Source organism: Hypomesus nipponensis, chromosome 16 (assembly GCF_054491055.1).
Source record: "Hypomesus nipponensis isolate SF chromosome 16, ASM5449105v1, whole genome shotgun sequence".
Lineage (NCBI taxonomy): Eukaryota > Metazoa > Chordata > Actinopteri > Osmeriformes > Osmeridae > Hypomesus > Hypomesus nipponensis.
The window spans coordinates 10,996,862-11,011,149 of NC_140376.1; the positions used below are offsets into that span (position 1 = coordinate 10,996,862).

The 14,288-nt window shown below is 40.9% G+C and overlaps 1 protein-coding gene and 1 pseudogene across 6 annotated transcripts in view; one reads left to right on the forward strand and one right to left on the reverse strand.

The window, feature by feature from the left end:
* The window catches only part of negr1 (neuronal growth regulator 1), a 243,195-nt gene that overhangs the window by 102,998 nt on the left and 125,909 nt on the right, over positions 1 to 14,288 (reverse strand). For all 6 annotated transcript variants that reach the window (XM_084676263.1, XM_084676262.1, XM_084676268.1 and 3 more), the window contains exon 4: positions 1,972 to 2,103. In XM_084676263.1, coding sequence (XP_084532389.1) covers positions 1,972 to 2,103 — 132 coding nt within the window. The remainder of the gene's footprint in view (positions 1 to 1,971; positions 2,104 to 14,288) is intronic.
* Positions 6,028 to 7,910, forward strand: LOC146254866 (uncharacterized; annotated as a pseudogene).

Here is a 14,288-nt window from a genome sequence, read left to right on the forward strand (position 1 = left end):
CTACACATGTTTTGTGGATTTGGAAAAGGCATTCGACCGTGTCCCTCGGGGGCTCATGTGGGGGGTGCTCCGAGAGTACGGGGTACCGGATTCCCTGATCGGGGCTGTCCGGTCCCTGTACGACCGGTGCCAGGGTTTGGTCCGCATTGCCGGTAGTAAGTCGAACTTGTTTCTGGTGAGGGTTGGACTCCGCCAGGGCTGCCCTATGTCACCGATTCTGTTCATTACCTATATAGACAGGATTTCTAGGCGCAGCCAGGGTGTTGAGGGGGTCCGGTTTGGTGACCTCAGGATCGGGTCGCTGCTTTTTGCAGATGATGTGGTCCTGTTGGCTTCATCGGGCCGTGACCTTCAGCTCTCACTGGAGCGGTTCGCAACCGAATGTGAAGCGGCTGGAATGCGAATCAGCACCTCCAAATCTGAGGCCATGGTTATCGACCGGAAAAGGGTGGAGTGCCATCTCCGGGTCGGGGAGGAGATCCTGAACCAAGTGGAGGAGTTCAAGTATCTCGGGGTCTTGTTCACGAGTGAGGGAAGAATGGAGCGCGAGGTCGGCAGGCGGATCGGTGCGGCGTCCGCAGTGATGCGGGCTCTGCATCGGTCCGTCGTGGTGAAGAAGGAGCTGAGTCGAAAGGCGAAGCTCTCTATTTACCAGTCGATCTACGTTCCTACCCTCACCTATGGTCACGAACTATGGGTAGTGACCGAAAGAACGAGATCGCGAATACAAGCGGCCGAAATGAGCTTTCTCCGCAGGGTGTCCGGGCTCTCCCTTAGAGATAGGGTGAGAAGCTCGGTCATCCGGGAGGGGCTCAGAGTAGAACCGCTGCTCCTCCGCGTCGAGAGGAGCCAGCTGAGGTGGCTCGGGCATCTGATTAGGATGCCTCCTGGACGCCTCCCTGGTGAGGTGTTCCGGGCACGTCCCACTGGGAAGAGGCCCCGGGGAAGACCCAGGACACGCTGGAGGGACTATGTCACTCGGCTGGCCTGGGAACGCCTCAGGGTCCCCCAGGAAGAGGTGGTGGAAGTGGCCGGGGAGAGGGAAGCCTGGGCCTCCCTGCTTAGGTCGTTGCCCCCGCGACCCGATCCCCGGACAAGCGGCAGATGACGAGACGAGACGAATGGTTCGCAGTGTTTTTGAGCAATCCGTTAGTGCTGCTTGCAGCTATATTTATTATTATTATTTTAAATATTTTTACTCCAATAACACAAGTCTGGTAGACAATGACCATGCAGTGATGTTGATGCCTCATTGCTAAACTGAATCAAAAGATCCTGAAATTATAACTCACCACAACTCACCACATACCTAGAAAATGCTAAATCTGCCCATGGCATGCCAGCTGAATAAGAAACGTTATCCTCTTTTGTTGTGTACAAATACAAAAAAATACAAAGTGCCACGCCATATTTTAACTTAGTTTGTGTTTCAGAAGAGCTGTAAAAGATTGGATTTAAAAAATCCATCTCAAGTCATGCTTGTTTGTGCACCATTCACAAAAATACTTCACCATTTGATACATGCACTTACAAACAACACAATGGCATTATGTATCAGTCTAGGGGAGTGAAATGCGGGGGACAAAGAGTTAAAGCAGAGAAGGAGAAAACAGAAAAATGTCAAGCACTCTTCCTCCTCAGCTAATTTTCCTGTGACAGTGATGACTAAAGCTAGTATCATTCATTAATGCTCTAGGTGCTCATTAACATCCCCTCACACTTTGAAAGACTCATTACCTACATAATGGTATAGTCCTTATGACAGCCAGACACTTCCTTGCTATGAATTAAACACCTTTGTACAGTCAAAGGGGGAATTGTCTTGTTAAATATAAAGAAACTTGAAACTCGATTTGACTTTTGGTTTACCATATGACCATGATATCTTATCTATCAATAAAACATTGATTTCAAAGAGGAATTGTACCACTTTATTAGATGACAGTGCAATACAGAGATAGGTTCACTTACAGTTGACAGTGACTTTCATCGTCTTGGTGTCTGGAGAGGCAATGTCATTTAGAGCACTGCATTCGTAGTCCCCTGCTTGGTCCCGGGTGATACTTGAGATGTTTAGATATTCTCCACTGCCATACTTCTTGGCTGGAAACAAAGAGAAGGGAAGATAAAAAGTGTTATAACATAACCTATTGAAACAATATCAATAGAGACCTAAACAGATGATTTTGGACTAATTATTCATTCAGACCCACATACTGGAATACAGTCAAGACTGCTGGCCCTGTGGCTAAATGCACATCAGTGCTTTCCAGTTGTTGTCAATACAATAATAAATTAATGGCAGGTTGTTTGTTAAACACTCACCATAATAAATACCCATAAAATATAGCTGCAAGCAGCAATGAGGTGGCCAAGCAGTAAAATGACCCAGAATTTTTTTTAGACATCCTCAGAAAAGTGTTCTGAGAATATGCAGCAATTTTGGTGTGAATCCATCAAAGATTTTCTGAGATACGACCCTACTTCCTGTTTCCTGGGTTAACGGCACATTTTGATTGGCTGTACCGGGCAAACAGAAAATCCCAAAACTATGTGATAGATTTTGTGAAGCTTGGTCTGAAGATAATCTCTGCCAAATAAATGGTTCAGATTGGACACACTTTGTTAGCCTGGCTCTGCCATCCTACGTACTTCCGCTCAATTTGGATTTTGCTTCGGTACTCGGTCTGGCCATTCAGTACGTAAATCAGATTTTGCAACTTAATTTTAAACTGGCCAATCAGCGAACAGAGGTAGTGGCTGAGAACGATGACGTTGATGCCGTGCGCTCGTTTGTGTTGTAGTTCCGTAATGGCGGCGGAGAAAGATGCGAGCGAAGCCATTAAGTCCGTTTTGGCAACACTGCCGAATATCTATAAACTAAAGCCGGAGCAAAAAGAAGTTTTGCTGGTGGCCACGATATTGTGGCCCTCCTCCCCACAGGGTTCGGGAACAGTTTGATTTTCCAGCTACAGCAGCGAGCTCTGTTACAGTAGTGGTGAAGAAATTGGTTAAGGTGAACGCTAGCGATTGGTTATGGCAGATCAGAGTGGCTCTAGGCAGATCCAATATTTTTAAACTTCAGTAGAGTAACCGCCTACAAGGAAGTCAACGCTTGTCAATGGAGCGAGGCCAGACTCTCTGTACAAATAAAATGTACAAGAGTCTGGTTAGGACTAACATTTCAAAAAGGCGGCCGCATCAATTCGGCTGTTCACACAAGTTTTCATGTGTTGCACACGGGATGTCCCAAAATATCACGAGGCAAAGAAATCACTTAATAAAAGGCAAACAAATCAACAATTATTGGCCAAAACACATTTTTGCTTCCTCATCCTCAGATGAGGGTCATCATACCGAGTTTGGTGTTGATTTCTCAAAGAGTTGCTGAGACATGACTCAACTTCCTGTTTGAATGCTTTGTTGCCGATTGGCTGTACCAGACAAACGGTTTTGAAAATCAAAAGTCTTTGGATAACCTCAGTGAGGGTGATGTGTGCCAAATCTGGGGAAGATTGGTCAAAAGTTTAAGGAGTAGTGAAAAACTTGTTTTCTTAAAATTCAAAATGGCTGAAAATCTATATAACTGGAAATTGACGCCATAGGGTGTGTTGAACTCGTCTTGATCCAGGGAATCCAACAGTACCTCATTTTTGAAAATCAGTCACACGGTTCAAAGAGTTACGTCTAACTTTGACCTGTTGGTGGCACTAGAGTGCTCCAATGGGACAAATGAAACTTGGTGAAAATGAAGAAGGGACTGTCCTTAATGAGTGTGCCAAATTTCTCAACTTTTTACCATATGGTTCTAAGGGCTGCCATAGACTCCAATGTTGGAAGAAGATGTGTAATAATAACAATAACTAGAGACGGTACAATTTCAGGAGAAATTGTAGGGTGTGCTTGCAGGTTGCAGGTGGGTCCCTTTTCCCTTTTAGTGATATTTTCAAGCATTTAGCCTAATTCATTGAGAACAGCCTTTGAATCAAGCAAATCCCCTTTGAAACAAGCTGTAACAACATGTGACAATGTGACAATTGTCACTGGCAGTATTTCAGATGGCATTGCGATTCAAACAGTACCGTCTGCTAATTGAAAATATGCCCCAAAATTTAAATAAGTTTGACATTAATTTAGGGGGACATGGCTTTACACAAATCACAAAAATATGCTGACCGGCTGGCAGTCTTCGCAATTGCCATATCTTTAAAACAGTGCCCTCCCTTTTGATGTAGAATTGACCCTGGTACGAAATTAAGAAAATACTCAGACGCAGATCGACAACAGCTGCCACAATCGTCAATGGAGGCTGCCGGGGCTGTCACGTAGCAAACAAATCAAAGTTTACAGCAACCTACATTAAAATCTCACCACCTGGCTGTCTTCACAATAGTCATATCGTCATAACATTTCCCTCTTTCTGTTTTTTATGTGTAAAATTGACCGAACTATAAAATTACGAAAATACTATGACGCTTTCTAGCATGGCTGCCGCCGAAGACTAGGCGGTCTCACGGGCGACCCGCACTCGCTCAAATTACAAAGACTTTCACGACCTTAATCTAAAATCCGAGATGGCAGTTCCACTCAAAATTGCTTTCTCAACAAAGCCCAATGGTTGTAAATTTTTGGGGATGGCATTTTTCACTCATAATCCAAGCTCCAATTTGCGTGCTTGAACGTCTCTATCATAGTAAGGCTTATATATATATATGTTTATATATATTAGTACTGTCAGTCTAACGCGTTATTAACGACGTTAACGCAAACCAAAATTAACGGCATCAATTTTTTTATCACACGATTAACACTCTTTTTGGCCTAGCAAACTTTGTAGTTTTATTCACATGCTGTTGCAACAACTGCATACGTTAGAAAAACTACAACACCACACCGGATCTAGCTAGACCGGAACATTTTGAAAACAGTTGGAATTGGCGACGCAGATGACCGTACTGTAGTCAGACTGCAGAAATTGAATGTGGGAAGAACGATACTCGTAATATTTATATATTTTGTTTCCCTCACACACGTTATTTTCATTACATTTCATGATTATCATGAAGATTACATCCAGCAGTGTTATTTGCGCTTGTACTGAGTGATTCTTGTTCCATGAACACCTTGTACAATCCAACTCAAATTTTAAATAAAAATTCAGCGCTTCCTCACCATCAGATTGTCCACTACGGGAGTTCAGGAGGGGGAGATTCCCCGACTGCATGGGATACAGGATATCATCACATATCCTACCTTTAGATAACTGCAGAACACAGTGTATAACTAAATATATTTATTTAATACTGTGCAAATATCCTCATATGTCAAAAACTGGAAATACAGTCGTCAAGCTCCCGTGCAATCGCTACACTCTACGTCCTTGTTATCAGTCCAGACTTTAATAGATTACTGTTCATAACAAAACACTTTTGTTTTCAAATTGTATCTCGACTCGCAGTATCACTGCCACAGTTGACGCCACTCGCACAGTTTTTTTTTTATTGGTGATCTACCGGCCACCACATTTTCGGAGTTTTCGGGCTCCACCAATAGGCTAACAGTGTCTGAGAAGTTGTCATGCGCTATGATTCACCGTAAAGAACAATTGTATGCCAGGGTCATGATGAGATACTAGATTAGCATTCATGAGGTGCTTTGCATTGACCATTTATGGTTAAAAATGGGCGTGTTCAGGGCGGGGTACAATGATGATTCACGTACGCACACTTGTGGGTAATCTGTGATTTATAAAGGGAACATTGCGTACAGGTGTGCGTACGCACGGTTTTATAAATCTGAATTTTTGTGTGCGTACGCCATTTTAGGCTTTTGGGTGTACGTACACTTTTAAAAAGAATCCTACGCACAGTTTTATAAATGAGACCCCTGAATCTGAACAACATGCTCTCACTGTCAATGGATGGGCCCGCTGTAAACTGGAAGTTTGTTGAAATCTTCCAAGAGGAACACAGAGAGCAGTGTGGTGGAGCCCAACTACAAATAATTGGGAGTTGTGGCCTTCACACGATGCACAACTCGTTCAAGAATGGCTTTGCGGTGTGGCAAATTGAGAAAGTCCTGAAAGCCCTGCACTACCTGTTTCATTGTGGACCTGCAAGGAGAGAAGACTTAGTGTTAGTGACCAAGTGTAATACATTTCCTCTGCCATTTTGTGGACATCGATGGCTGGAAAACCTTTCAGCAGTGGAGAGAGCCATTGAAATTTGGCCATATATTGTCACCTATGTGGATCAGGTCAAAGCCAAGAAGCTCCCCAATCCGAGGTCATCGTCATATGACACCATCACTTGGAGGATCTAATCAGGGTAGGCCTAATGACTACTAAAAGTATATTAATGGTTCAATCATTTAAGCACCGTCATTTACAGAGGATATGAAAAATAAAACACAGCACTGAGTTTTCAGCATGATGATGTTTGTAGAAAGTATTGTAAATAATGTAGTACTTTTTCAAATTTTGATTATAATCATAATTATTATGCTTGTGCTATTCTATTTTCAGAGCCTTCTCAGACGCTTCATAAAGCGAGACGTCCAGGTTGATGTTTCCCCAGTAAAGCTGGTCAAGCTTGATGTGACAGACCAAAAGCTTTGCGTCAGTCCAAAGCAAGTGGACATTGGCATGGGAGCCACAGCTGCCCTCAAGGTAATATTTATCTTGGATTACTTTATCAATGTGCTATATGAGCTGCAAAGTCACTTGACGAATGAAGTATTTATGTTGAAAAATTCAGAGATCACATTAATTGTTTTGACATCAAGCAGTTGACATATTAACTGGATCTGTCAAATGTTGTGTAGTGTAAGTTACACATAGGGAGAGTTTATTTGATATTTCAGGTGATGGGACTTTTGTGCTTTTGTCAGGGAATGTCAGGCAGTCAGAGTGGTGGAAGTGAGCGTGATGTGTTACTGTTCATGCGAGACAGCCAGAGTGCTCTGTCAAAAATGTGTCAGAACATTCTATTGAAGTGCCCTCTGAAGTACCCCTCTGTCCAAAATATGATGCACAAAGAACCAGACATGTGCCTGCAAAAAATTAAGGCCATCATCATGAAATTTGTGCAGGATAAGAAGCTGTCAGGAGGAGTCACAGCGGGTAACATCTGTAGACATATCAGAAATGTGAACAATAAGCCTAGTGTTTATCAAAGGCAGTCTTATTTTGGATATCAAGTTATACTAGCCTATTATTTTGCTCTTTTTTTTGTATTTTATTGAAAATACAGCCTAGTATGAGTTATAATAAATGTCTGTAGGCCTAATATATGTTCTTAGACATAATAATTGAAATATAGTTGGAAATATGAGATACATTTTCCAGAGTATAGTGAAAATAAATCTCTTGTGATTTATATAATATATTATATTACATATTGAAATATAATTGTAACTAAAAAATATTACAGATGTGCTTGTCTTTATCTAAATGCAGGTGATAAGATTGCCCAACAATTTCAGAAGTTCCTCTTCAGTGAGGCCAGACGAGAGGAATTCATGGCCTTCAGTGCATTGGATGGAAAATCGTGAGTTGACAGGTTCCTGCATAAGGCCATGAATGGATATGCAGAACTTTGGAGCTTTGTGGAAAAGCTGCTGCTTCTGTCCCATGGACAAGCTACCGTGGAGCGTGGGTTCTCCATTAACAAGGAGGTGGAGATGTGCAATATGAACGAAGACACCATAGTCTCACAGAGACTAATCTGCGACTATGTGAGGATGTGTGGTGGAGTGGTCAAAGTGCCACTAAAGAGCTGCTAAATGAGGTTGCATCTGCACGCAACTGGTATGGGATCTTCTTGGAAGATGAGAGGAAGAAAAAGGAAGAGACAAAACAGACAAACAATGAAAAAGTATTTTTGCAGAGTATTTTTACACATTGCACATAATTGATAACAAATGGAAAACTTTAAGTTTTGATTTCCATTGTAGAAGGCAATAAATTGAGTATTCCAAAGAAATTATGACATTTTTGGGTCTTAAATTATATTTTTTGAGGTCTTAAAAAGGTCTTAAAAAGCATTACATTTGATTTTTGAAATGGTGCAAGAACCCTGTAACATAATCATATAAATATTTACATCATTAGAAAGCCCTACATCTTGTCTTCAAAATGGTATAAACAGTTCAGGTATATTATTTGAAAAAGTCTGCATATTCAGGCAGGAAACTGTTAAACAGTGTAAAAATTTACTCAGTGAGAAACAGGTTTTTTTTTTTTGCACTTTAAACTTTAATATCTTAAAAACTTTAAAATGTATCAATGAGAAAGGTAATAGCACACTACAACAATTCAGACTTTATCAAGTGAAGTTTGAACAGTGTTTCCAGCTTAGACGGTGTGAAACTAGTAGGCCAGCAAAAAAACGTGTCCGAAAAGAAAAAAAACATAACTAGAACATGCATTTCCTGCTGAAAATGCGTTGGAATGCTGAAATTATTTATTTTAAATGGCTGAAAATACAGAAATGAGAAAATACCCGCAAGCTGAAATATTTTTTTTAAATGTATGATTCACACAAAAGAGGGAGTGTGGAAGCTGAACTGCATCATCTAACAAAACTAAGTGCTTAAATACAATGCGGGAAAATAAGTTTGAACGATGTGAAGCAGTCGAAGACATTTACATTACATTTATTCATTTAGCAGACGCTTTTATCCAAAGCGACTTCCAAGAGAGAGCTTTACAAAATGCATAGCTCACTGATAATAACAACAAGATAGCCCCAAAGCATTGCGGGTAGCCAAATAAATAGTTCAATTTCAAGAAGCACTGTGGAACTGCTGAACTGCATCAACAAAGCCAAGAGCTTAAATCGCCTACAATGCCGGAGAAGCTGAAAGTTGAACTGTTAAACAGAATAAGTAGGCTAGCTAGTTGTAACCAGAATATTATAGTTTTAACAGCTGAAATTATAGTTGGGATAGTAATATCAGTAGCAGATGTAGCCTATCATTCAGTGCGTTTACTTGTCTTTCTTAGTAGGATTTAATGTTTTGATTGAATGAAACATACAGCAGTAGGGCTGATACAGGAAGACACGGCGACCAGTGGCGGCTGGTGCATTTATTTCCATGGGGGGCTACAAGTAGCCTGACGTTGTCATACTCGTAATTCTAGTCAGAATATGAGTCTGAAAACTCTCCGTTGGGATGTGACTACGGGGCGTGTTTCAACCGAACTCGTAAATCAAATGCCGCTACGCTCAATTGGATAGGCCTACAACCAATCAGAGCAACGTAATATGTTGTTCGTTGAAAACGAATTCAACCCAAGGGCTCTTTTGTGACGTTGTTGATTACGTTACTGTTGATCATCTGTCCATCATCGTATAAAGCCCGCCCTGGCAATTTCATTGGTCCTGGTTTTATGTAGTTGTTCCCAATACGAGACCCTCCAGACCCAACTTCCCGACCATATTTTTTTGAGGGCGGGGAGAAGTTGGGCTGGCAGCCAGGCTAGGCTACAAGTATATTTAGGCCGAATCCCAATACTCCCCCTTCCCCCTAGCCTAGTATCTCGCCTTGCTGGGGGGTCCAGGGGCATACCCCCCCGGGAGACAAAAAATGCTATCAACACCAGAAAGCAGTATTTTGGTGCATTCCTAAATGTATTTACTAATTTGTCAATTGAAGTGATGAAAACGACCTGGTGTATTGTCTTCCCCTGGAATTCGACTGTTGCTGAATTAATAGACCAATGTTTTGTTTGTAAACATTTGGGATGCGCGCGCAATGTGGCTGCTGAAAACTGGGAAAGGATAGCATTTAAAACGGTAAAAGGACCACACGGATCATACAAATAGTTAGATTTAAAAAGACCAAAAAAGTCGAGGAGGACAGCCTTTAAGAGAGAAAGCAATTCCCCAATGATCTGTCGCATCAAAATTTTGATTTGGGTCACGAAAGTCTTGAAATTTGAGTGAGAATGTCGCCCAGTACAGACCGCATAGTCGAGCGGTGGCCATGTCTTCACGTCATGTCACAGTTCATAATTTTACAATTTTACAGTCAATTCTACATCTAAAAAGTCGAGCAGGGCAGCTTTCAAGAGATATTGGAATTCTGCTTTTAGCCAGATAGTCCGATTATTTTTGTGATTTGTTTAAACTGGCAACCTGAGTGAGACTGTGTCCCCGTTACACTGTTTTTGACGTTAGCCTCAGTCAGACTATAGTCGCTCACTGGCAGTGTGCACAATGTTGTACTTCACTCCATGATAGACCAGAAACGTCAGGGAGGACTGGCTATCGTAGATACGAGCCTGCTGAAGATAGCCAGCATCTCGGATTTCTTTAACCATGCCTGTTTCATTCATCAGACATTTGCCTGAGGAAGCGACCTCCGTTAGCCAGGCTAGTTTTGCCCGATCACTTGGTCAGGCTATATAAAAATATCGGGGTCAAGTGACTTTTGTGCATTGACAAGTGAAACATAAATATACTTGTCCAAATGACAAGTGCCTCAAAAGTTAATGTCAAGCCCTGTAATCCAGTGAACAGAGATATATGATGACATGATCGACACTCCAAGTGTATTATACAGTACCCGGTAGAAGATGGTCTTTTGCAACCGACATGCGAAGTTGAGCCAGCTTGACATTCGTGTGACCTAAGGTGAAAATTGGTCAGGCCGAACAAGTCCAAGCTCCTTCACTTTGAGCGTTTTTTGAACATTTATTTTTTCAAAGGGCATAGTTTTAAGCGACTTGACTGAATTGCAAGTTTCCATCATGACGTTAGCTAGCTAGCTAGCTAGCTTTATAACGTTAGAGCTATGGTATCTACAAGTTCTGTTATGAGAGAACACCATGACAACGTAAATAAACAACTTCATAAATGTGTTGAGTGATGTGATTGGATGTGACAGACATAATGGGCCCTATCATAATGTATTTGATAAGCCCTCTAGTAAATCAGCAGTTTGGGGCGCAGGTGTTCTGCGCCCTGGCGAGGTCCTATCACTTGCATTGAGAGGAGCAGATTCAATATTCTTTTTTTTTGCAGATTCAATATTCTATTAGCTATATAATATTGACTTTACTCATTAGACATGTTTTTCTTTCTAAGTCTTATCAAATTAAGTTCAGGTCTGAATGTGATGCAGCAGTGGTGGGGTGGCGCCCTAGCGCCCTCTATGAGCCGGCCGCTGCTGACGGCGACACTTTGTTGCAGGATGATGGTGCATGTTTTGTCCGTGGACCATACAACGATTAATAAAAAGAATTATGTAGACGTGTTTGAGTAATCGCATAACTAATTACACATGTAAACGGAGTAATTGTATTATTGGCATAAACTGACAATGGCTATTGGGTTTCTCATGGTCAAGTAAACGCACTCAGTGGCGTCGTAGAACAGAACAGTAGCATTAGCATAGTAGTTAGCTAAAGAGATATTAGCAGCATCTGCAGATTTAGTAGTTGTAGTGTGGCATAAGATATAGCAGTAGTTGTGGTGCTCTTAGTCTTTTAATGAGACGAGTTGACTGAATAGCTTGTCTTTTGTCTCCACTAATCAATCAGCTAATACCAATCACCTGTGTAAGAGACTGGCGCGTGTTTGTTTGGTTGCCATGGTGATTGTGCAGCTATGGCTGCTAATGCGCTGAGGGCAGAGAATACCAGAAATTTAGCAAGAATCTACACCTCAAACAAGTTAACCTCAACGCAAAACTATACATCCAATCCAAAAAAATAAGATATTTTCCGAGACCCAAGACTATGCCGAAACCAGAGATGTCCTTTATATGTCTGTGCGGTCAGAAATACGACTCTACCGGCAGTTTCTAAATCTGGTTGTTTTTGCCTTTTCTGACAAATTTCTCACCAGATTTGCATTGGACTCTATGGGCGAGAGTTGGACTTTGTCTCACTTTTGTGGGGTTCTGAACAAATGTGTAAGTCTTTTGGATTCCACAGACAACTGTCTACGACTCGCACAAAATTAGCTATCTATTGATCCAAAAACGAAGCATGAAGAGCGAAAATTGTGGCAATGCTGGGAAACTAGAAATATGTTTTTAACGACATCCGAAGCTCCCCTCCACTCTAAGCGATTCAGTCTGCACTCTAGGCTTTCTCGTACACACCCATGTAAATCTCAGAAACGGTTTGAAAAAGTCATGAAACATAATCAGTGATATTGAAAAAAGTTGAATAGATATTAAAAAGCTGAATTATTTAAAAATAGTTTAGGGTTTTGTCAACGTTTTACAGTTTAAATGGTGGCTGTAGCTGAAAGATTGAGGAAAAAGAAGGATTTGGAAGTTGAAGAAGTTTTAAGAAGTTTGAAAGGATTTAAAAGAAAACCATTGGAAACCCATGTTAAAAAATATTATGAATATTGATTTATATTAATTCAAACATAAGAGGTACAAAGCTGAAAAGTCATAGCACCCATGGCATGAAACTGCTGAATTTTTTTGATAATTGAACAGTTTTAATAGCTGAAGATTTGAAGGCGCTGAAAATGCGTCATGGAAGAAATAGAAGAAGAAGAAGATGCCGAACTAGAACATGCATTTCCTGCTGAAAATGCGTTGGAATGCTGAAATTATTTTTTTTTAATGGCTGAAAATACAGAAATGAGAAAATACCTGCAAGCTGAAATTAATTTTAAAAATGTATGATTCACACAAAACAGGGAGTGTGGAAGCTGAACTGCATCATCTACCAAAGCTCAGTGCTTAAATACAATGCGGGAGACTGAGTTTGAACGTTGTGAAGCAATTGAAGAAATAGTTTAATTTCAAGAGGCAATGTGGAAGCTGAACTGCATCAACAAAGCTAAGATCTTAAATAACCTACGATGCAGGAGAAGCTGAACTGTTAAACAGAAGAAGAAGTAGGCTAGCTAGTCGTAACAAGAATATAATACTTTTAACAGCTGAGATTATAGTTGGGACAGTAATATCAGTAGCAGATGTAGCCTATCATTGTGTGGGTTTACTCGGCTTTCTTAGTAGGATTCAATGTTTTGATTGATTGAAACATACAGCAGTAGGCCCGATACAGGAAGACACAGCGACACTTTGTTGCAGAAGGATGATGGTGCAAGTTTTGTCTGTGGAGCATACAACAATTAATAAAAAGAATCATGTATACGTGTTTGAGTAATCGCATAACTAATTACACATGTAAACGGAGTAATCATATTATTGTCATAAACCGACAATTGCTATGGCATTTCTCATAGGGATGGGACGTATGGGACTGACGCATCAATGCTTGTGTCGCAAAACCAATACGCACATTTTAGCAAGGCATCGTTCGCCCATCCCTATCGCATGGTCAAGTGAACGCACTCAGTGGCATAGTAGAACAAAACAGTGTCATTAGCATAGTAGTTAGTAAAAGATATAATAGCAGCATATGCAGAATTAGTAGTTGTAGTAGTGGCATAAGATATAGCAGTAGTGGTAGTAGTTGTGTTGTGGTGCTCTTAGTCTTTTAATGAGACGAGTTGACTGAATAGCTTGTCTTGTGTCTCCACTAATCAGCTAATACCAATCACCTGTGTAAGAGACTGACGCGTGTTTGTGTGATTGCCACGGTGACGGTGCAGCTATGGCTGCTAATGGGCTGAGGCCAGAGAATAGCAGAAATTTAGCTAATCCACACCTCAAACAAGTTAACCTAGACGCGAAACTATATGTCCAATCCAAAAAATTAAGATATTTCCCGAGACCCAAGACACTGCCGAAACCAGCGATGTCCTTTATATGTCTGTGCGTTCAGATATACGACTCTACCGGCAGTTTCTAAAGGCCATTGCACACTGAGTCCGAAATTTTTGTATGCGTTTTTTTTCGTATTCGTCAGCCTAAAATTCGACACCTTGCACACTGAGTCTAATGCGTATTTATTAAACGTTTGCGAAAAAATACTAAATAGATTCGTCAAGCAGTGAGGATGGTTTTGTTGCCCAGATACACAGAGAGGAAGGAGAGTTTCATCTCCCTTATCAAGGAGCTCAGAAATTATCCAGATAAATTTAAAATTTACCTCAGAATGTCAGTGGATCAGTTTGATTATCTAATGTCATATATTATAACTTAACAGATATATTGTTATGTAGTTTATTGCAGTCATTTAGGTGACCAGGGCATTGCATGTATTCTATTTAAAGTACAAGTATACTAGCAACTGAATTAATACACCCTGGTTGGGACGATGTTATCACTTTTGACAACGAATGAATGACATTAGCAACAAGCTATTGTTTAGCTAACTTGAACACAATACTATATAAACCTTCGTACAACCT